This window comes from Canis lupus, chromosome 26 (genome assembly GCF_011100685.1).
Source record: "Canis lupus familiaris isolate Mischka breed German Shepherd chromosome 26, alternate assembly UU_Cfam_GSD_1.0, whole genome shotgun sequence".
In the NCBI taxonomy this organism is placed as follows: domain Eukaryota; kingdom Metazoa; phylum Chordata; class Mammalia; order Carnivora; family Canidae; genus Canis; species Canis lupus.
Genome location: NC_049247.1, coordinates 14056296 through 14080436, shown reverse-complemented (window position 1 = coordinate 14080436; position 24141 = coordinate 14056296). Strand labels below are relative to the sequence as shown.

The 24141-nt window shown below is 46.2% G+C and overlaps 1 protein-coding gene and 1 non-coding gene across 4 annotated transcripts in view; both read left to right on the top strand.

The window, feature by feature from the left end:
- Positions 1-23632, top strand: part of FBXO21 (F-box protein 21) — a 47542-nt gene extending 23910 nt beyond the window's left edge. For 2 of the 3 annotated variants that reach the window (XM_038575228.1, XM_038575230.1), the window contains exons 9-12: positions 1463-1595; positions 7932-8143; positions 9613-9770; positions 19611-23632. In XM_038575228.1, coding sequence (XP_038431156.1) covers positions 1463-1595; positions 7932-8143; positions 9613-9770; positions 19611-19798 — 691 coding nt within the window. In that variant the 3' untranslated portion in view covers positions 19799-23632. The remainder of the gene's footprint in view (positions 1-1462; positions 1596-7931; positions 8144-9612; positions 9771-19610) is intronic. The other variant, XM_038575229.1, reaches the window with a different exon arrangement.
- LOC119866269 lies at positions 7525-7631 on the top strand. Its single transcript, XR_005379591.1, has one exon. It is a non-coding gene; the product is annotated as a U6 spliceosomal RNA (small nuclear RNA).
- Positions 23633-24141: the final 509 nt, after the last annotated feature.

Sequence of the window (24141 nt, the reverse complement as noted above, 5' to 3'; positions counted from 1 at the left end):
TGATGAATCTCTCTGCTTGGGCTGCTGTGGCATGCAGTTGGGATATCTACAGCTGTCGACCCACCACTGAAAGAAACTCATGCTGTCCCGGTTTAAGCTGTTTTAAGTGACTTTTCTTTGGCACCTTTGCAGTGCAATGGCACAAGCTGTCCATAAATTGAAAGCATTCTTTAGTAACAAGAATGCTTTAGATGGGTAAAGTTTATTTGGGGGGGGCAGGGTATTCTCATGTCCCAAGTGCTTTGTCATCTCTTGATTGATACATTTCTATCACTTAGATAAGAAAACAAAAGTATGAAACTATTTTGCTTCTGATTCAAAGGAAATTTGTCTTACAGGGAAAATAGAAGGTCATACGTTGTAGTCATTGCTTTCTGCCTTATGGTAGAATTCTTTATTTCTTTTTTTTTTTTTTTTAAGATTTTATGTATTTATTCATGAGAGACACACACACACAGAGAGAGGCAGAGACACAGGCAGAGGGAGAAGCAGGCTCCATGCAGGGAGCCTGACGTGGGACTCGATCCCGGGTCTCCAGGGTCACGGCCCGGACTAAAGGCAGTGCTAAACCACTGAGCCACTGGGGCTGCCCTCTTTATTTCTTTTTATTTTTTATTTTATTTATTTTATTTTATTTTATTTTTTAAAATTTTTTTTTTTATTTATTTATGATAGTCACAGAGAGAGAGAGAGGCAGAGACACAGGCAGAGGGAGAAGCAGGCTCCATGCACCGGGAGCCCGACGTGGGACTCGATCCCGGGTCTCCAGGATCGCGCCCTGGGCCAAAGGCAGGCGCCAAACCACTGCGCCACCCAGGGATCCCTATTTCTTTTTAAATAGACTTTGTTTTTTAGACCAATCTGAGAGTCATGACAAAATGGAGGAGAAAGTACAGAGAGTTCTTCTGTACCCCCCCCCACCCTTCCCTCCCTCTACAGGCTCCCCCACTATCACCGCCCCCTATCAGAGTGGGACGTTAGTTCTGGTCGATGAATCTCCACAAACTCGTCCTTAACAAAATCCATGGTTTACAATCAGCTTCATTCTTGCTGATGTGCATTCTGTAGGTTTGGGTAAACTTGTAACGATGTGTGTCCTACGATGTGTGTCTGTAACCACTGCAGTGTCCTACAGAACAGTTTTCCTTTCCTAAAAGTTGTCAGTGCCCCACCTAGTCAGAATTTATTTTTAATTATAACCGTGTTATTGAGGGACTCTATAATGGAAGTGCCTATGATTTTAATTTAATGCCTACCACCAAAGTGAGTTGCAAAAGTTCTATTTCTTCTGGGATTTGTTATTATTAAGATCATTATAACTGCTTGCTTAACAGAGAGGAAGTACCAGGATCAGAAAAGGTGTGGCATTTGTGTCCATTACTTTTAAAACCTGAACCTTGGAAAAGAGGGTCTCCCACTCAGGGGCAAGCTGAGTAAGACAATGATTTATTTCCCCTGCTAGGGAAGGTATCGACCAATCCTACCAGCTCCTGAGAGACTCGTTGGATCTGTATCTGGCAATGTATCCAGACCAGGTGCAACTCCTCCTCCTTCAAGCCAGGCTCTACTTCCACCTGGGAATCTGGCCAGAGAAGGTAATTATTTTACTTTGCTGCTTTGCTCTTACCTTAGAGAGGGAAATCCTAGCTTGAAAGGCGGCCCTTGGAAGTTTATCCTTTTATCAGCCTGGAGAATAAATAAATTTATTCACTCTCGCATCTTGATCTTCAGCCATCAATTAAATGTTTTTTTGTTTCCTTTATTCCAAAAAAATTGGTTATACTGTCAGGAGTTGCCTGTTCTCTTTGTGTGTGTACCTTAAATACCTAGAACTACAGAGCCTCAGCTCTGCTACTTACCTGCTGGTGCCAAATATATTTTTGCCCTATGTTGACTCAGCATAGGGAAGCAAAACTTTAAATGTTCACCCTCCAAGCTGTGCTGTTAGTGTGGAAACTGACCATATATAAACACCCCTGTTTGACAAGGAAGAAATGAATCATAGACGGTCTTCCAGTCTGCCTGCTGGACTTTAAGGACTGATTGTCTTTGAAAACTGTTGAACTCTGATACAGTCCTACTTGGGCTTCTCGGTTTTCTAATGACCCCTGTGGCCAGTGGCAAGTACTTGGAGAGGACCAGAGCATCTACGATCAGAAACACTCCTTTTAGCAAGTTGTGGGGGCAGCAGGTGTGTGAGTCCAGTGGCGTGTTACAGCGCGGCAGCAGCTGCACATTTCCATCATGCCCTGGATTTTCCATGGGAATATGTTAATAATCCATTTTGTTTATTTAGAGCAGCCTGCCGAGAGAATTTTCATTCTGAGCACTCATAGGCACATCACCATAAAATCATCTGCTCATGTTATTAGAGTGGTAAATAGTCTGACTCCACATTGCATAGATTTAAATTGGCTCATTTATTCCCCACTTCAGAGGTCTAAAATAGTTCTAAGAAGGGATGCATTAGGGGGAAAATCCTGAGACTCCTATCTTAAGATGTAATATGTAGCCCAGGTAGCAGATGTCCTCCCGGAACATCCCGTGCTCTGGTAGAACTAGATTCTCTACTGAAGTGACCACCTACTTCCCAAAACCCTCTTGCCAGAGCTCAATTGTTGCTTTTATTTTTTCACTTTATTTTTGATATTGAGGTGTACAAACTTAATTCCTGCTGCTTTTTTCTTTAATCAAGATCATTTGTAGAATGCAGAGACCCTCTCAAAGCATGGCTTTTTATAAGTCAATTCTGTACTTTAATTACACATCAGCCTCAGAAGGTGTAAGGTTAACCTCTCCTCTGGGGGAAAGTTTATAGGAGCTCTCACTCCCTTACCTTTGATTACAGACTCCTTTTAGTGCTCACCTGCCTGCTGGGGAAGTACTTCAGTATCCCCTTTGGATGATCCAGGAGTGCTAGCCTGCTGAGCAGATGTCACTAAAGTTCTAAATTGCTTACACACAGAATATTTTTCTCAGGACAACCATTCATTTGTTTCTGGGATCGAGCACTTGGTGACCCCCTCATTGGGGAATCAGGAATGCAACGTGGCTGGGTCCCAGTGCTTCAGGGGCTCCCTTCCGAAAGCATGTCCTTGAGCTGGGGGAGCAACACCCAAGGCAGAGCAGCAAAACTGGGACCCCTGAGGAGGAAGAGTCCAGGGGACACTGAAACAGTTGGAAAAGGCTCCTCTCCGGAACAGGGTGTGTGGTGGACCCTGAAGGGTGGGGACCATTTCAGAGGATAGAAAAGTAGGTTATTCCCACCTGCACATGGCCCAGAAGTGGGCCCACGGACCTGCCTGACAAGAGTTGATGATGTACATACACATCTGTGTGTAAAGGTGAATGTGTGTGTGTGTGTGTGTGTGTGTGTAGAATATTTTTTAGATCAGTTTCTGGATGGCTTGGAGATAGTTTGGCCTTCTTAGGTAAAAGGGAAACATTCCCAAACTGGCAGGACGGGAAAGTCGCCTTATTTTCAATTGCAGTAAGTCAGGAACAGCTGAGGTGGCGGGCAGTCGGAGAGCCTGCCGAAGCCACCTGCACACATGTTGATGATGGCTCAAGAGTTGTGTCCAGGCAGAGTGGTGCCCAAGCCCCCTCACGCCTCACCCCTGTGGGCCAGCAGGCTGTTGGAGGCTGTAAGCACCAAGGCACCTTCTGCTTCCTGCAGCCAGACTTCCCTCCTTATTTTGACCCATGGCCCTACCTTTCCTTTTCCTCCTCTACATCTCACTGGAGAAAATGTCCTACCAATTTTCCAAGGCAGCCCCTTGTGCTCTGGATCCCATTCTGTTTTCCTTTGTCTACAGTTCCCTGTTTCTGCTCTCTGATATCAGCATTCTGCTGACTTGAATATCTCTCATCTTTGGGGAAGAGCACAGAAGGCACTCTCATGACGGCCCCACTGGCATTCCCCTGCGGCCACCTCCTTATCTGTCTCCCCTGCAGGGCTCAAGCCCTGGGACTGGCTGTGCAAGCGTGGGTGCCTGCGTGCAACCTTGCTGTGTGATGGCCTCCTGCCTCGCCTCCCACACATGCTCCAGAACATGGGGATCGTTCCTCCCCTCCACATACACACTGCTTTTGCCAAGGGAGCCAATGACCCCTTTTTACTGAAACCATTCTTGTTGCCAGATCCATAGATATTTGGCTTTCCTTATCTCTCTTGATCACTGAGGCTATTCCCGCTCAGAACGCTCTGTTCTTTTGACTCTGGTCTGTGGTTCTCAGGCTCTTGCTAGTTCCTTGTCCTGTGTATCTTCTCTAGAGGCTCCACACTGTGGGGTAGTTTCTCAGACTTCTGTTTTCTCTGCACCTTTCCCCGAGATGATGCCACCTGGCCTGTTTGCTTCAGTTACTATCTGTACGCTACAGCTACCTGGACCCTGAGCTCCAGATCACTGTACCCAAATGTCTACTGCACATCTGCACGTGGCTCTGTCTCTGAGACTATTGCTGAAGCCATCCGCCTGCTCTTCCCTCCACCCTTAGACCCTTTGAACCCATTTTAAATATTGTAGCCAGAATAAGCTTCATAAAATGCTTAGAGCCTTCACCCCAGTGCCTTGCAGATCAGGCTCATTCTCTTCAGTATGGTTTACTAGTTTCTCAGGGGTCTGACCCTGCCAGCCTGAGCTTCCTCAGCTCTCATAGTTGCTTTGGTGCTCCGCTGCCTGGCCACATCCTTCACTCAGGCCCTGTCCTCTTGCTTTGGGCCTCGGTGCGTGCTGCAGTGCTGCCTAAAACCTTTCCTTAGCTCTCAGCCCCATTTGCCATCTACCTTTTGCCGAGCTTCAGTTTTGCCTCTGAAAGCCCTTGGCCCCTCTGGGGCTGTCTACTTCCCCCGCCCCATCAGCTGAGTGCTGGTCCTTTCGCAGACCTTTCTCTAAGGATACTGTGACTGCTTATTTATTGTGTTTTCACCATGGACTAGGCTCTCTAAGAACAAGGACCACATTTTGCTTTGTGCTTCCCTTGCTCTTAACACCGTTCCTGAGACACAGTAGGTGCTCAAAACAAAAGAGTTTGAATGGTTAAGAAGTGACAGAACTTCATTAGATAACAAGAGAGAGGCTGTCCAGATTTTCCAATGAGGGAGACCGTTTGGCCACATTAAGAGTGGGTGTTTGGAGAGCAGACTTGTTTCAGGGGCAGGAGAAAGTGTTCAGTTTGGGGTATGTTGGACTTGATACGACCTGGGGCCATGGAAGGCAGCTGTCTGAGGACATTCGGCACATTAGCATCAGATGACTGAAGCCCCAAAAGCAGCAAAGCTCACAAACAAGTGGATATCTGGAACGTGGAGCCAAACACATCGTAGAGAGCCACAGGGAAACCTGTAGTTAGGAGGACAGAGCAGGGCCAGCAAACTGCCACCTGGCTTTGTGAATGTTTTGTCAAAGGCACATCTCAAATAAGGCTTGTTTGTTTAACTCTTTGTCTCTGGCTGCTTTCTAGCCACAGCAGGCAGAAGAGTAGTTGGGTGGGACACTATATGGTCCACAAAGCCTAAAGTATTTACTCTCTGGCTCTTCACAGTAATGGTTGCCACTCATGAGTAGATAGACCCCCTACTCCGTTCCAAGATCTCCACTCTGAAAACCGTGGGCTCCTGGAATTGTTGGCCTGGATGTTTGGTTGGAGACATCATGGCACCCCACTGTCAGTGCTGTCCTTCAGGAGCACACCAGGCCCCTATCACTGTGTCTGCTGTTCTGCTCTCTTCCTTCACCCTATCATCCACACATCAGAGGAAGGAAGCCATAGTTATCCCTGAACCTTGTCTCCTGATACTCCCAAGTGAGTGGGAAAAGCGAGTTGGAGACTTCTCTGTGCTTAGAAGACTCCCAGGTTACATCTGTTCACTTACCTGCTGGGGAGGGGCTGCTGGGAAGAGAGGGAGCTGTGGCTGCAGAGTGGAGGGCAAGTGCCATCCAAAATAACTACAGTCAAGCCTCGCACAATCTGGGCCTTAGGGGTGCTGGCCCCCAGTGCAGTCAAAAATCCATATAGAACTTAATGAGTCCCCCAGAACTTAACTAGCAGCCTGCTGTTGACCAGAGGCCTTACTGGTAGCAAGTAATTGATTAATATATTGTATGTGAAAACGTACTATATTCTTAGAACAAAATAAGCTAGAGGAAAGAAAACATTACTGAGAAAATCACAAAGAAGAGAAAACAGATTTATAGTCCTGTACTAGAAAAAATCCTCATGTAAGTGGACCCATGCCGTTCAAACCCGTGTTGTTCAAGGATCAGCTGTAGCTGGAACTGCATATGGGAACACAAAGCCATATGCAAGCATAGAAAATAGAAGCTCATCGTTCAAATCCGTGCTTTTAGCTACAAAGAATAAATACTGTTTGTGTCCCCCAAACGAAAGCATCCTACTAGGGTTTCCATTACTAAGGTAGAAACTGGCTCTCGGTTGCTATTGGTTGAAGCTGGGTTTGAGGTGCTTAGGGTTATACCAGTCCATCCATATTCCTAACAGTGAAGGAAAATGCTCCTGCTCTTGGTTCAGTAAGATGGTGCCTGAGACCTCAGATTTAGAATCATACCCGGGTCTACATCCTCCCTCCACTTGCAGCCCCCAGGCCTTTAATCCCACAGTGCATGATTCCTCTTCTGGAGGTCCGCACTGATGGTCCTGCCGACCTGCAGCTTGGGAGGATTAAATGAAGTAGGAGACATGATGGGCTGGGCATAGTAATCAGCAGAGAAGCAGTGTTCAGTAAATAGTGAGATCCTGCAAGTCTTGGTCTGGAGGACAAGATTAGGTTTCAGAGTAACATCCTACATTGCAAAAAAGCAGTTTTCACAACACTTTCACTGGTTCAAAATATATCAGGAAATAGGGCAGTTATTTATTAATCATTACTTGGTAAGTGAACAAACTAAAGGTAAAGCAGCCAGTGTTACGGATCTGGGACTAGAATCCAGGTTCTATCTGTTCACATGCTCTGTCTTAGGACTCAGTAAAGAGGGAGAGATCCTATTCTCACAGGAGAAACATATCATAGACCCTCTGTTAAATGCTGTAGTAGAATGGGCGCTGAATGATTGTGTGTGTATAAAACTTTATTGGAATTTGCATTTTTTCCTTAGAGGCACCATGTACGGGTAGAGAAAACTTACCTTGGAGTCAGACAGTTCTGTTGCTAGCCTCTCAGTCATTTCAATTCCACAGAGAGATGGTTTCTCCTTGCCCACTTGAATACACAGTCCCACTGGGAGTTAACAATCATTGAAACGATCATTGCGCTTCCAGAACCTGAGACACGTCTTCATCAGCATAGCTAATTTGCATCACTCAGGGGGCTTCTCTGTCACCCCTTCTGCCTTGTGCAGCAGAAGCAGCTCTGTCAGATGTCTCCTTGATCGGGACTGAAGCAGCTTAGCAGTTCTTTTACCTTCCAGTTGATGAGTGGCCAATGAAAATCATCTTTCTGGGTACGAAAAATGGATTCCCCACACTGAGCAAGAGTATTGGAACCCTTTAAAGTTCCCTAATCCAGTGGTCGCTTCGGCAGCACACATAATAAGATTGGAACGATACAGAGAAGATTAGCATGGCCCCTGCGCAAGGATGACACGCAAATTCGTGAAGTGTTAAAATAAATGAATGAATGAATGAATGAATGAATGAAAAGTTCCCTAATCCAGATGTACCCATGGAGGGCAGGCCCTGGCCACTTCATCCCATGCTTAGTCCCACACACTGTTTCTAAGTAATTCCTACGCTCCTACCAGTTGACTTTTGGAGGCCTGGGGCCATTGCCCACCATTAGCAGTGAGACCACCAACTCAGTGGATCCCTGGGCCACTAGCATGGCCCCACCTTGCCGTCCTTTGCCAGGTTATGTAGGCCTAAATCTCATGCTGTGAACAAGAAAAGGCCTAAATGAAAATATTATCTCCTAGTCTTTCTGTCTTGTCTTGAAGGTGCTTGACATCCTCCAGCACATTCAAACCCTAGACCCCGGGCAGCATGGGGCGGTGGGCTATCTGGTGCAGCACACCTTAGAGCACATTGAGCGCAAGAAGGAGGAGGTGGGCGTGGAGGTGAAGCTGCGCTCCCATGAGAAGCACAGAGACGTCTGCTACTCCATTGGGCTCATTATGAAGCATAAGAGGTGAGTGCCTGTGGAATCCATCCCCGCACCACTGCAGGGGATGCGTGGTGTGCCCGCAAGCACGCTTCTCAGGAGCCATGGCATCTGAGTGTCTGCCGCAGAAGCGACTGAAGGCTGAACCAGTCTGAACCAATTCTACGCTGTTTCCTAAGAAAGGGACTCACTTTCCTAACTGCGAATCTTCTAATGTAAGATCTGTAAGCAGCAGATTTTATCTCTCATTTTCTTGTTGCCCTGAGGCTTCTTTTCATTTCCATCCCCTTGAATCTGGGTTGTGGATAGGGTTTGCTGGGTTATAGGCACGTGTGTGTGGTCAATTGCTAGGCAAAATTAAACCATAACCACAGTGACCCTGTGATTTCTGTCCCACTCCGCAGGCTAGGAGCCGAGGGTTGCAGGGTTTCTGTTCTCACCCACCTGTGTTCTTGCCACACCTTTGAAAGTGCTCTTAAACAGCAAATGGCAAATAGTATTTCATTGTGATTTTTGTTTGCATTCTCCCAATTAGTCTGCAGATCGACTAGTAAACCTACAAAAAAGAAGTTCATTCAGGTTTTCTCTTCTGAAGTACCTCTTCAAACATTCTTATTTTCTACCCGAACTATTTGTCTGTCTTGTTGGTTTGTGGTCTCCTTGTCCTGCTACTAGTATCTCTATGCATATACGTTGCAAATAATCTTGTCCCAGTTTGGGGTTAGTGTGTTTCATTTTTTTATTGCATTCTTTTTTTTTTTCCTCCAACCTCATTATGGACATTTCAAATACACGTCAGTGGAGATGAGTATAGTGAACCAGGCGATGCTCCCATACCCAGCTCCAGCAGTTGTGAGGGTCAGCCTTCACATTTTCACCCCCTATCCCTACCCAAGCCCCTTGCAGTATGTGTACCTGAAAGGTAAGGGCTTGCTATATTTTTTAAAAGTGTTTACTATCTTCTTGTAGTATCTAAGGAAAAACAATTTCTTCACCTCACCATATCAGTATAGTCAGAATTCCTGTTGCCCTGTTTTTTTTTTTTTTTGTTTTAACAATCTGCTTGAATCTGACTCCTTTGAGTTTACTCTTTGCCTTTATGGACTGTTTTTCGTCCCTGGTTTGAGGAATCTTAAACCTGTCCTATTTCATGAAGTTATCTTAGGAATTCTATGTTTTATATATAGGCCTTTGTCCTACTAAGATACTGTGCATTGCTCTCAGGCCTGGGTCCCAATACCCTTTTCCGTTTGGATAACTACTTGACCCATGATGGTTGGTTGAAGTCTGTTCTTTTCCAACTGAAATGGTATCTTAATAATAAGAGGACCTTATAAAGGGAGCTAAGAGTGTCCTGAAAAATGCTTAATAGGGATAAAAGCAGGTAAATTTGTAAGGACATAACCTTAAGAGAACCAAGCCATTACTTACATATCCCAGAGTCTCTGTGACAGGGTCCCAGGGAACTGATTTGCCACTGCTCTTATATTGATTAGGTATGGCTATAACTGTGTGATCTATGGTTGGGACCCCACCTGCATGATGGGACACGAATGGATCCGAAACATGAACGTCCACAGCCTGCCTCATGGCCATCATCAGCCTTTCTATAATGTTCTGGTGGAGGACGGTTCTTGTAGATATGCAGCCCAAGGTAAGGAGCTAGTTCTGTGTGTATTCATAATGACACGCCGGCACATCTTAGCACACATTTTGAGTGTTCTGATACTGTGGGTACAGTCACTGATTTTATTTAGAGATGGCAGTTGTGTGGCTAACCTTATCAGGGCCGATTCTCAGCTAAATGTGGGTAGGTGTGCCCCTGTGTGGCCATGCAGTGGGTTAAATAGTCCCCGCCTTCAGACTCTTCCCTCCATCACCCCCACACCCAGGACCCTGTTCCAGTGTTGTTGCCAGCCTCTGTTCTGATTGGTCATTGACTTTGCCAGTCAAGTTCCCGAAAGTCATGCTTCCCAAGCCCTACCATTGGCTCCCTCCAGGCAGTGAGGGCCAGCCTGTGCCCTGCCCATATGGCCTGTCTGAACTGGAGGACACTGTTGTGGGGACTACCCTAGCTGCCTCCGGCATCCATAGCCAGCTGTGAGCCCCAGAGATGTCCTAGAGTGGCCACAAGGGGAACCACAATCCACAGCACTGGCTCTGAGAGCCTTGATGGTCAGCAGGTGCATGGTGGTGTTTGGGGCCACTGCCAGCCCTGATAGGCGCTAGTCCAGGGCACTCCTGAAGTAGGACGGTTGGAGCCTGCAGAGGCCGATTAGAGACAGATGCCTCCAGTATGGGTCTCCCTTTTCTTTGTTCCTCCTTTTAATGGGATGAATTTATTGCATGGCTGCCTGTCAAGGCATTCACAGCTTTCATTTTGTTAGTCAAAATGAACATGAGTGAGGGACACCTGGCTGGTTCATTTGGAAGAGCATGTGACTTTTTTTTTTTTTTTTTTTTTTTAAGATTTTGTTTGTTTATTCATGACAGACAAAACACAGAGAGAGAGAGAGGCAGAGACACAGGCAGGGGGAGAAGCAGGCTCCATGCAGGGAACCTGACATGGGACTCCATCCTGGGTCTGCAGGATCACACCCTGGGCTGAAGGGGCGCTAAACTGCTGAGCCACCCGGGCTGCCAGAGTATGTGACTCTTAATCTCGCATGGCGAGTTCGAGCCCCACGTTGGGCACGGAGATTACTAAAAAATAAACAAACTTTAAAAAAAAAAAAACCATGAATGTTAATCTAGTGCTGCTCTGTGACAGGCAGTGTCCTAATGTATTTTAACCGCATTCGAGAAATATACCTATCCTCATCATCATACTTATGTTCTATGTGAGGGACTTGAAGCACGTAGGCTCATTCACATTTTAACTTAACAGACTAACTTTGAAGCTGGGGCACCTTGGCCGAGAGACATGTCCTTAACTCATTGCCATACCTTTCTGTGTCTGACCTAAAACGGTAGGTTTGATCTAACTCAGTATTGTGGTAGTGAAGGCAATAACAGAAATACCAGATGTGTAAAAATCTCATAAGTTTCAAGAAGACTAGAAAGTTTCCTATTCATGTTAATTTATCAGAAGCTGAGAGGGGATTGTATACAAAATCAAAAGAAAGTCTGTTCATTGAGATTATAGGTTACTTAACCTCTGTCAGTATAATGGGACAGTTGTAGGAGAATGGTCTTTGTGTGCCTGTGTCAGAGGAAAGGGCTGACAAGGATTTTATCTAACTTTGGAAAAAATTGTATAGGGGTGCCTGATTGGCTCAGTTTGTTGATCTTTTGACTCGGTTTTGGCTCAGGTCATGATCCTCAGGGTCATGGGATCGGGCGCCATGTCAGGCTGTGCACTCTGTGGAGTCTGCTTGGGATTGTCTCTCATTCTCCTTCTGCCCCTCCCGCTCGCTTGTGCGCTCTCAAATTTAAAAAAACAAACAAACCCAAACCATCATACTAATAACAATGTCTAAAAACTGACAAATGATTTAAAAATTATTGAATGACTCAGTAGACTCTTTGCACCCCCATGGATCAGTTGGTAAGCATTTCTACTCCTGTGTCACACAGCATATCCCAGGAACAAAGGGGACTGTCCCTTTCTCAGCACTGCATGCCATTGTCCACGGCTCCACCATGTGTATGCATTCATTGCCCTTTGGGTGGGGTCAGTATTAAGATGTCCAGTTTGAATCTCCGGAAACATTTAGATTAACTTGAAAATGGACTTTTGAAAGTAGATAAAACTGGGTATTTGGTTTCACATGTTCTGATTTTGGTGTCCGTGTTGAAGATTCAGGAATTCATTCCTAACAGATCTGACTAAACATGCCATGTAAAGTTAAAAGTTACCATACGGTAATGACTTTGTTAAAAAAAATTACACTTAATACCTGGTTGCAGTTTTACATTCTAAACCTGAGATAAGCTAAGTGATTGTGGGTAATATTAGCAAGTTATACCTTTTTTAGTTTTAAATTCTAGGACTTTTAGAAAATCTCTGAGCAGCCAGGATTCCCGTATGAGAGCTGTCTGTCTTCTACTAGGGGTCCTGTCAGCCCATGGTCATGGTTTCCGAGGCGTCTCCTGCATGCTAGCTGGGTGCCGCTTCAAGAGTCCAGGAAGTACCCTGGCCCTGTGCATTTGAAGATGCTCAGAGGTCTTCAGAGGGTTCAAGGGTTCTTGCAGCACCATCTCTGACTTCTCTGTCCTTCCCTGTCCTCCTCGGTCCAGTTAGCAGATTACACCAACCCCATTTCCTGAATATCTGTCTCATGTTTCCATCCGCTGCTGGCCATTCCTGGTGTCCCTCCCTCCAGCGCACAGGCATTCCTTTCCTGCAGGTACCTGCTTTCTCACCAGCATCTTTCAGACTCCCCTATAGAGCCTGGAGGTGACCTGGACCCTCCCTCACAGCCTCATCTCTGTTCCCACCACCATCCTACTCCAGCCGATTGAACTTTGTTCCTGGAGACCATCCCTCTCGTAGGTCTTCACACAGGTGGTTGTCCGTTACAAACAGGCTCTTCTTCCTGCTGCCACTCCCCTACAGGGCTCAGATCAGGTCATCTGTCCTTGCTCAGTGCTTCCTGACACACCGTCCCTTCTGAGCCCTCACACCTTTTGGGGAGTTGGCAGTGTTTCCCATTGAGCACTCTGGCTCTCAGTCCAATAAGCTCTGTGAGTACAGAGCTACAGCCCAGTCTGCCTGTCCGGGGATGAGTCCCAGTAGATGCTCACATCTCTCAGAGAAGCTTACAAATAGAAGTGCAAAATAATGAGATGAGTATAGTGTGTCATTAATAACATGCTAACTTTTTTTTTTTTTAACAACTTTGGATTAAGAGCATTTTTCAGATATGCTTAAAATATGGTCAAAACATTGAATACCCCATACACCCTAAATTCAATAGTTTGCATTTACCATATATGTTTCATCTGTAGACAGAGATTTCTAGTTTTTGCTGGACTGTTTGAGACTATTGCAGACATCATGACTTAAATGCTGAATCACTCATCTTCTAAGAATAAGACATTCTCTGCATCTTTGTAGTTACATCACCACACATAACAAATGACTGATCTCCTGTCTAAGACACTTGGTCAGTGATCCATCCCATTTCCCACTTGTCACCCAGTAACTTTGATAGGTTTTGGTTTGTTTTCACATCATGATCCATCCAGGATTCACACACTGACTTCACACACATGATTCCATATTTGGTTGCTACCTCTCTAAAGGCATAGTTCTCTCTTAGTAAGACCGGTTAGTTTCTTATTCCTCACCTTGTTTTCTTCCTTTTTCATGTAACTTTCGCTTTTCAGAGTGTCCAAGCCAAAGGTCTTGTAAGTTGCCTAACATTCTGGATCTGTTTCACTGGTTCCTTGTCTGTATTGTCTGTAGACTGGAAGCTGAGTTGGAGGCTTGATCAGATCAGGTTAATATTTTGGGCTAGAGTGCTTGTCGGATGTGTGTGTGTCACACACATCTCCTCCAGAGCCCCTAGTGTTCAATGTCCCACTGCTGGTAGGTGGAGTTTGGTCACTTGGCTAAGATCCTTGTGAGGGACAGTTTTCCCTTTGCAACTAACACTGTGACATCCTGGGAATATCCTGTTACCCTATAACCGTGATCCTTCATTTTATTTTAGCGTCTGTTGAATCTCCTTGCCTAAATTCTTGTACGAGAGTTGCAGAACAGTGATTTTCTGCAGTTGCTCTTCTCCCTGCTTCTGTAAACAAGAGCTTTCCTGCCACCCTCCCCCTCTCCTTCCCCACTTAGCCCTCTCCTTCTGTCTCTCTCTCTCCTCCCCCCTTCTCCTCCCATAAATTCCTGGATTTTTATTTAGTCAATGTGTTAAAATCATTTGAGACAATTTATATTCTGGTTAACCCATGTTTGGCCAGTGGGAAACCTTGAGAGGCTAAATTTCAATTTAAAAAACACTGGGGTGGGATCCCTGGGTGGCGCAGTGGTTTGGCGCTTGCCTTTGGCCCAGGGCGCGATCCTGGAGACCCGGGATCGAATCCCACGTCGGGCTCCCGGTGCATGGAGCCTGCTTCTCTCTGCCTGTGTCTCTGCCTCTCTTTCTCTCTCTGTGACTATCATAAATAAATAAAAATTAAAAAAAAAAAAAATAAAAAAAATAAAAAACACTGGGGCATCTGGCTGGTTTAGTTGGTAATGCATTTCTTGACCTCCAGATTGTGAGTTCGAGCCCCATGTTGGGTATAGAGATTACTTAAAAATAAAATGTTAAAAAACAGACGTATTTAAGTATGTTTTTGAACATTTTTTGGGTTAATTTATTTGCATCAGATTGCTTTGTTTTTAAACTTTTTCTTGATCTAAATTTTTAGCTTTTGGCTCATGTAATCCTATTAACTTGAGTAGATTCCTCTGATGAATGCTTCCCTAATTATAAGCTCTCCACAGAGAGTTGAAGAGTGAATTATAAGCCACAAGCATGCATGACATCCTCAAATAGTATTAGTCTGCATAATTAAATGAATTTTTCTCTCAATAGGTTAGATTATACCTAAATCCAAACAAGGTGGTAGACAGCATCTTGCATGTGTATAACTCCTGTTCCCACTAGGGGGCATGCTTTGGCACGTTCTGTACACCAGGGAGGGGCAGCACCTCCTGTCTCAGCTTCCCTGTACTTAGATACTGCAGAAAGTGAACATCACAGATGGTCTGAATTGAAGTTAGCTGCCCATATTGGAAGGCCAGGAATTCACTGCAATGTGAAAATCCAGTTCTTAGGTGTCTCGTATAGAATGAGCAAGCGCCTCAAATGATGCTTGGTACATGGTATGTCTCACCAAGCATCAGCTCCCCTTTGCATCATTTGTCTTACACTTAGGAATGAGTTTCCACCCACGAGCAATCCATGGCAATTTGCACGTGCTGGCAAGTATGTGCGGAGGCCCCATGTGGGAGTGGAGTATACATTTTCAGCCATTTCAGATGGCAATATGACTGATTTTTTTCTTTAAGATTTATCTATTTATTTATTCATTCATTCATTCATTCATGAGAGACCAAGGGGGTGGGGCAGAGATACAGGCAAAGGGAGAAGCAGGCTCCCCACAAGGAGCCCGATGTGGGACTTGATCCTGGACCCTAGGATCTTGCCCTGAACCAAAGGCAGATAGATGCTCAACTGCTAGCCACCCTGGCTGATTGTTTTAAACTGTGAATATCTCAAGTGCTCATTCTCCTGTGTCCCAGCAGTTCCATTCCTGGGTCCCTCCACTGGAGATGCACTCATGCAGGTGTCTGTGCTTTTGTTATAAGACAAAGATGTTATTCATGAAGACTTGCCTGGTAAACTGGGGTCTCCAAATTGGAATGCTAAGCTGCAATTAAACTAGTTGCGACAAATGATTACAGTATGTTTTGTATAGATAAACACACATAAAAAATACCAAATTCTCTTTAGATGTAGTTATTTTAGCTACTTCTATGTATATTCACAGAAGAAGGACTAGAAGGATGCACTCACAGTGAGTGATTTCCTCTTGGGAGGGGGGACTCTAGGTGGTCTTGCCATAGTTCTATAGAACTGTGTTTATATATAGTTAAATATACGGGTAGGTGAATTTTTTTTTTAAAAAAAGGCTCCATGCCCAACGTGGGGTTTGAATTTAAGACCCTGATACTGAGTCACATGCTCTACCAACTGAGCCAGCTAGGTGCTCTTGGGTAGCTGAATATTTAAAATAAAATAAGCAGGGCAGCCCTGGTGGTGCAGCGGTTTAGCACCGCCTGCATCCCAGGGTGTGATCCTGGAGACCCCGGATCGAGTCCCGCGTCGGGCTCTCTGTATGGTGCCTGCTTCTCCCTCTGCCTGTGTCTCTGCCCCTCTCTCTCTCTCTCTCTCTCTCTCTGTCTCTGTCTCTATGAATAAATAAATAAATAAAAATCTTTAATTAAAAAATAAATAAATAAATAAAATAAGCAGCCAACGCTTTTTTTTTTAAAGATTTTATTTATTCATTCACGAGAGATAGAGAGAGGCAGAGACACAGGCAGAGGGAGAAGCAGGCTCCCTGCGAGAAGCCCGATATAGGACTTGATCCCAGGACCCTAGGATCACGCCCTGAGCTGAAGGCAGATGCTCAACTGCTGAGCCACCCCGGCGTCCCCAGACACATTTCTATGTGTATAAAAATGTCAAGGCGGGATCCCTGGGTGGCTCAGCGGTTTAGCGCCTGCCTTCGGCCCAGGGTGTGATCCTGGAGTCCTGGAATCGAGTCTCCCATTGGACTCCCTACATGGAGCCTGTTTCTCCTTCTGCCTGTGTCTCTGCCTCTTGCTCATTCTGTGTCTCTCATGAATAAATAAATAAAATCTTAAAAAAAAAAGTCAAGGAAAGTGGGGAAGACTGAAGATTTCTCCAGGACTTCTAAGCAGGCCCTGTTTGATACTTTGCTCTCTTAAGTTTTATATTGCTGAGATTTTACCTCTTCATATAAATCCTTTTTTAAACTTTTTAGTGGATTTCCCCCTCTTAATACACAGTCACCATCTTCATTATTTTTTCTCCTCAGAAACATTTTTATCAGGGTGCCTGGTTGGTTCAGTTGGTTAAGCATCAGCTCTTGATTTCCACTCAGGTCCTGATCTCGGGATCCTGGGATTGAGCCTCACATCAGGCTCTGCGCTCAGCAGGGAGTCTGCTTGGGATTCTCTCTCTCCCTCTGCCCCTCCCCCCACTCATGCTTGCACACACCCTCCCTCTCAAAAATAAATTGCTTTGAACTTTCTTTCCTGTTCTGTTAGGAGCCTGGGCAGGTAGGGAAATGTGGGACCACAGGCATTCCCTTGGACTGCGCTGTCCCCTCCTGTGACTTCCCGAACATTCTGTCTGTGTTTTCATGCCTCTCGTTGGGCCCACACACACAGTTCTGTGCAGCCACTACCAGCTCACATTATCCTTCCAGATCTGTGATCAAAACCTGACCTTGACCCTTCTTTCCTCTCAGTATTCAGGAGCTGCTGCTTAATACACAGAAAAACAGAGGGGAAGGGAGAAATAATGCTAAAACAGACCTCTGAATTCTTTAGAGTGGTTACTGTCAGCATTTTGGTCTAGACAGCTCTTTCTGGTGGAGAACATCCTGTGCATTTCTTTAGCAGCGACCCTGGCCGCCTCCCACCTGTCGTCAGTGGCAGCCCCCAGCTGTGAAAACCAGATGTGTCTTCAGATATTTCTGAGTGTTTGCCAGGGGCACAGTAGTGCCCGGTTGAGAACCACTGCTCTTGACACACTAGCAACAGAACAGTTGTTCTGAGTTACCCATTTGAGTTCTTTTTAAATATTTCTATCCTGCCTACTAATATAGGCAGTTGTGGTCCCTTCAGAGCAAAAGGGCTTTTTTTTGCCACTTGGTGGTATCTTCCAGAGTCTAGACCCTCCATCTCATACTTTTGCATTCCCCTGCAAGGGAACCCGAGGCCATCAGCAGCTGCCCTGGGTAGGGCACCAGGCTGTGGCTATACCCCATATGCCTGCCATTAGCAGCATTAGAAATGTGTACACTGGGAAGGAGATAAAGTTCTCTACAGAGATCCCGTACGTAAGAGGAGCTGTCAGTGGCCGCAGACTGCTCAGTCTTCCTTTTGGAGAACCTTGGGTTGCTGTGCCCCAGAGCATCGTCAGCCAGGGGGGCCTCCCCCCTCAGGGCTGCCATGGGCCCTCAGGCCTGTCCCCTCGCCTCTATCCCTGAGTCCCTCTCCTCCTCTGTGCTGTGTCTCCTACTCTGACACCTTCACTTCTGGAACGGGACTGTCTGGGTTTGGATCCTGGTTGCCTCTTGGGCCAGGGCTTTCGGTCCATGTCCCAGCTGTGTCAGCAGCAGATGGAAATGGTGACAGGGGCCCCCTGGAGAATGGTGTACGTGCGCTGGGAGCCAGAGCCTGGCCACTGCCACAGTGGCTGCCACGGTGGCTAGCATGATGTAAGTGTCCAAAAAGAAGACTCCATACTATGGACAGAGCGGCCCCACTATGTGGCCTCTAGGCTCACCGTCCAGCAGTGTGCACTTTGACCACCTCTTCCTTGCAGCATGTGGGAAACAGGCCACTCATTTTCCTAACTGCCTGTCTTTGGAGGAATTCATGTGCTGTGGTGACCACAGTGAGTTGCATGGGTCATTTGGAGTGCTCTTACTTACTCGTTAAGTGAGGTTAAGATGGTCTCATGGTGTTCCTCTTTGCACGTGGTTTGTATGTATCAAACACAGACCTAATACACCTGAGTGTGTTCACGTAACTGCAGTCTGTTAGCACAAATTTTCTTCAAATCCCTTCCCATCTTGTGGTTAAAAAAAAAAAAAGTTACAGATTGAAGCATGCAGCTCCTTCCCCCTCCTAACACGAGGCCAAGTCAGTGCTTCTGAAAGATGCTCTGTTGATACTGGGGATGCTGGGGATGCACGGCCTCTGGGTGGAGAGGAGAGACATGGGCTGAACGGCCATGTCAGGATGTTTAAGCTGTTGAGGGACCCTTGGTTGCACTGTGTGTGAGGCCATCGGCTAGGCTTGCATGGGGTCTCTCGTGAGTGAAAGGCTATGCAGAATGTGGCTCTGTGTCGGTCAGAACCGAGACTGCCACGGTCCCTAGTCAGAGCGGGAGGGTGCCAGGTCGTGGGGAACATGGCTTGGCTTCTGGATGGAGGGCTCAAAACACTCTCCTTTCATTGGGCCCTCGGGAGAGCCGCTTTTCAAAGTGTTTTGGAGAGACCTGATCTGAAAGGGTTTCAGCCTTGTAAATGCCTTGCCTGGATTGTCATCTGTTTGTTTTAGTCATTCTGTTTTGAATGAGTTTCCTGTTTCTCTGGTGGCAGAGTGGCTAGCATGGTGAGGAGGTAGCGTGGTTTCCTAGGAGACAATACAAGTAGTGATAACCCACATCTGCACAGGTCAGAGGTGCAAGCCGCTCATCAGCTCCTCCCCCGGCCTCTCACGGAGCCCCAAGTGGCTCGCCTGTAGAAGCACACATCCAGTAGTGAAGGGAGCCCCGGCGGGGGGCAGGGAGGAGTGTGGTCTATATTGGGAGCACTCTGTTAGCAGATAAGGAGGATGGCAGGTCGACACTTGGAGCCCCATGGTGTGGAGCTGCAGCAGACAATAGGCAGGCTTGGATGCCTGGGTCCCATGCGCGAGGCTGTTGGTGGGATCAAGTCAGAGGACTACGGTGGGTCTGCAGTTTGCCAGCGCCCCCGGAGGCAGCTGAAGATCTGCTGGGGCTGACCTCTTGGTCAGAGAATAGGAGAACATTCTGTTCAGTGTGGAGCTGGTGGGGCCCCCACTGATGCTGTCCTGTTACTTCTTCCAGATTCCGTAAACACATCTCTCCCTTTCCTCCATGTCAAATACACCACATGAAAGGGGTGAGAGGTAGGAAGCTCTCTGGATTAAAAATACTGCAGAAATGTCCATTTTAACAGCAATGTCCGTGTGCCTCTTTGCCAACAGAAAACTTGGAATATAACGTGGAGCCTCAAGAAATCTCGCACCCTGATGTTGGACGCTATTTCTCAGAGTTTACCGGCACTCACTACATCCCGAATGCGGAGCTAGAAATCCGGTATCCAGAGGACCTGGAGTCTGTGTATGAAACGGTGCAGAATATTTACAGTGCGAAGAAGGAGGACGTAGAGTAACGTCTAGCAGAGGACACTGCGCCTTTGCTGCTGCTGTCCTCCAGGAGAACAGGATTCCGGAAGAAGACGTCTCCACGGATCCCTCTGGATTCACACCACCAGGAAAGCCACTTAACCAGTAGCGCTGGTTGCCTCCTACCAACTTTAAATAACGTGTGCTCTCCTCCAGCCGCAAAGACAATGTTGCTCTCCGCCTACACTAGTGAATTCATTTGACGGCACTGTGTTCAGTGGCATGGCTTGTGTGCTTGTCCTGTGGTGACAGTTCGTGACATTCTGTCTTCATGAGGTCTCACAGTCCACACTCTTAGAGTCATCCTTCCTGCTCACTTCCTGTACGTCTGTCTCCACCTGTCTCAGAACATTTCACTTGCCAGACAGAGGGGGCTTCCATGTTGGCAATAATTTCTTTCTACTTTCTCTGCGGGACGCGTGCGGTCCTGAGTCGGGCTGCTTTGTCATTTTACCCTGAATTTAGTTGCTTATTCAGAGGTGACTCTGTGAGTGATGTGGCTGCATCTGAGAGATGGAGACATTAACAGACTAATGGTAGTCAGAATCATCCGCGTTTATCTGTCCTAATACATGAAACAGATTTCAGGCGTTTTACTTGAGTTGGGAGAATGGCATAGCTTTTCCTTCTGTGTCCCTCTCAGATATATGCTCATCTCTCTACGAATCCTTAGTTTTCTCTTTCATTACATAAAGTCTTCTGAGCAAGTGCATAATAATGGCCTTTATGGACAGATTTTTCCATGTTCATCTATTCCTCCCTTTAAAATAACTACTTTATTTCCTTTAATTTTAAAAGTCATTGCAGTATCATGAATAGATCTTAAGTCAGTGATGGGTTCTCTTTACAGTAGGAAGTACAATCTGTTGTTAAAATGTTTGCTTTTAGAAACTGTACCCTGTGGTCTTCGCAAAGACCCGAGAAGGTTTCTCACCTTTGTAATCAGAAAAATATAATGAAACTTGTAAGTTTTTTTAAAAAGGAAAGAGGAGGTTCTATGCCCCCATCATCCCTTAGAAACACTCTAAGACCATTTTGAGTGTGGCGGGTGGAAAAACAAGTAAAACGTCTTTAACATGAAGAGCGTTCAATCAGCAGGGAAGGCAGTAGGGGTGTCGTCCTGCCTTCCCGAAGCACCGCTGTCCTGAGGATGCCACCAGGTCCTTGCACGGCTCCAGATGCCTGCCACTCCACCTGCCCATTCTTGAGCAAGCTAGTTAATTCATAGTGAACCAGTAGAAACTAACTTCTGGAGTTAGGACCTCCTTACTTTTGGAGTTGAAAAGAACCCAGTTGCTTTGGTGAGTGAGGCCTCAGGGGCTGTGATCCAGCCCAGCTTCACCACCCTTCTGTGCGTTTGCATGCTGTTTTTCCATGCCTAATTTGATGACCGCCTCTCGTTTACCCCTTGGAAGCCCTGGGATTACTGAGGTTTGGGGCAGCCACCCGAGACCACTTAATAGTAACTGCTGGCTGGTAAGCAGTTATTAGAGGTGAGGGTCCGGCCGGCCGGCTCCTGCCAGCCGGAGTTAGCTCTCGCCAGGGTCCACATCCCTAGTCAGTCAGATCCAGAACCTGAGGGTTTCGATCTGCCTGGGAAATGTGACCACTTCCAGCACCCAGCCTGCTGAGGCCAGGGGTCTTAACACTACTCTTCGTTTAAAGGTGAGAACTAGTTAATCTGGAGGTAATACTAACCAGATGCATTACTAAGAAACTGGAGCATGCTGAGTCATAATTGCTGGTTTTCTGGTTTGATTTCCTATTTTCCTTAGAGTAACATCAAAGCCAAGAAGGATGGTTTTACCTTTACTGACCCAATGTAAATATGTATCTAGACCGTTTTTAAATGTGTTTCTTCATGAATGCTTCATTTGGCTCCAGGAAGCCTGTGTCACCTGTGTAAGTTGGTATTTGGGCACTTTATATTTTTCTAAAAACGTGTTTTGGATCTCCTGTACTCTAATAAATCATAAGTTTCTTTTTAAAATTTTTTCCAAAAGTTTTCTCCATTTTAAAAAGCCCTGTTACAACAAAGTAGAACTTTCACAATGTTAAAATATTAAATATTTGGACATAGTCATTTCTCTTCAAATGAATGCCAAGATTTTTTTGTACAATGATTAATAAATGGAACTTAACCCAGAGAAACCACACAAGTGGCCTGCCCAATTTCGTTTCGGAACAGAAAGCCCAGCCTTGACAACAGCAGAGTGTCTCTGGCTTCTCTTCTGATCCAAACATGACAAAATTGGCTCTATTGAATTTTTCTTAACATTGGTTAAGTGCACAGGGCACCTTTATTCTGTAGGTTCCTGCCAAAGGTCAGTTCTGTAAGCTGGCTAGGAATGGTTGAAACGCAAACATTGCAGCTTGTTACTGATGTTACACTATGTGTGTAAATTGAGAAGGGCAGGCGCCTTGAGAAATGTCAGGTTCTCGCCACACCCGTTCTTTGTGACGCTGCTGCTGCTGCTGCTGCTGCTGCGTGCCATGTGGAGAGGACCCGACATGGGCCAGTCACCCGCTTCCTGCCCCACAGTGGGTCTCAGCCTTTGAATGTGCTGTTGTGCATTGTGACTTTATGAGAGGAGAACGTATGTGCCGTGTCTTCCCTACTTCTTAGACCCTAGAACTTTCCTCCCCAGCACACACACGCAGCATCCCCGAGGTCCAATGTTTTGCAGACGCACTTTGGGAAACATCAGTTATATCCAAAACTAGTCTTCGTTGGCCTCAGACTGGTTTGGCCAAGCGTCTCGTTTGGAAACTTCCATCTAATTGGATTTTGAAAGGTTGGCTTCATGTGTTCTCCCCTAAACCTCATGATAGATCTCCATTGTAAGTGCATTTACACAGCAAAATTGTTTTATCGTGAAAACCAGCATTAATACTGTTGCTAAATAAGTTTTACATTTTCTAATGTCTACTTAAAGTCTTGTTCTGATTTTAAAATGTCTCAGTCTTTCTTAACAGATTAAATTGAGTCCAACATTCATGCTCTAGGCTTTCTTCTACCATCGGAAGGGGAAATACTTGTTTTCCTTGCTCCGTATTGCAAGTAAATAAAATTGGATGACCAGCAGCTTTTTAATTTAGAAGTATCCTGTGGCCATAATAATCAAGATGTAGCTCTTCATGTTTTTGTTTGTGTTCTGGAGGAAAGGAGAGAATAATTCACCTAGACAAAATGCAGAATTTGGCTCTGTGACAGTCTATGTCTGGAGACGTCAGCAGTTGTATTGCATGTGTTCTTTTGTATTGCAAGCTTCCTTTGAGCCAGCACTGGCCTAAACTAGACTCTTCGCAGCAACCCTCTAAGGTAGGGCCAGGTAGTAAATATTTTTTGCGTGCCACATAAGGTCATATGTTCTCTGTTTTCAAAAATATAGAAGACCTTCTCAGCTTGAGGGCTGTGAAGAAATAGGCCACGGGCTGAGTCTGGCCTGTGGGCCGCAGTTTGCTGACCCCTGCCGAGGTGCAGGCCGGCCAGCATCCCACTATACAGCTGGGGAGTCCGGAGGGTACTGCTTGTAGGTGGGACGGCTGGTGGGACGCCCAGGTATCTGACCTCTGAGCTCCAGCTCTTGACAACCACACTACCGCCAACTTTAGCAACTACCTCGCACTGGTTTTATCCTTTGCCTTGCAGCCACTTTAACTTCTAAACATTGCAGTTCTGAAAACTTAGAATCTTGAGAGGAAAGGACATTCCTTTGGTGAATAAAATTCTGTGCAATTATAGAATAAATGTATTATGGCCATTTAGTGATGATTGTATTAGGGTAATGCTAGTTCTATAATAAATAGACCCAAAAATACACTGTGGCTCTTGAACACAAAATAACTTTCTTGCTCACCTAACACTGGGCAGGGGAATGGGTTGGCGGGGGGTGCTCTGCTGTCTGTCTGCTGGAAGCTAGCTGTGCAGCTTTCGGGAGCATCCTGGGACCATATCCATCCACTCCGAAGGGGAGTGGGCGTGGAGGGATATATCTGGGAGGGTTCAGTGCACAGAGTCTGGGGGTTGGCCCCTGGCACTGCCACTCACGTTCTGCCAAGGAGACTGGGAATGAAGACATGGAAACATGTGGCCAGTCCACTCTGGGTGTTCTCTCCCCACAGCCAGACGTGCCGTCTTCGCAGGTAGACAGCCTCTGTGACGTCAGACTCTGTGATGGCAAACGTTGCCGGTGTCAGTGGCTCAGTCCAGAAACATTTCTGCAGCCACAGCACGGCCATAGGCCCTGGGAGCTACTCCTCACAGGTCACACTGCCGTCTACAGTCCACAGTCCCTGCAGCGGATGGCCAGGGGAGGGAAGGAGAGGA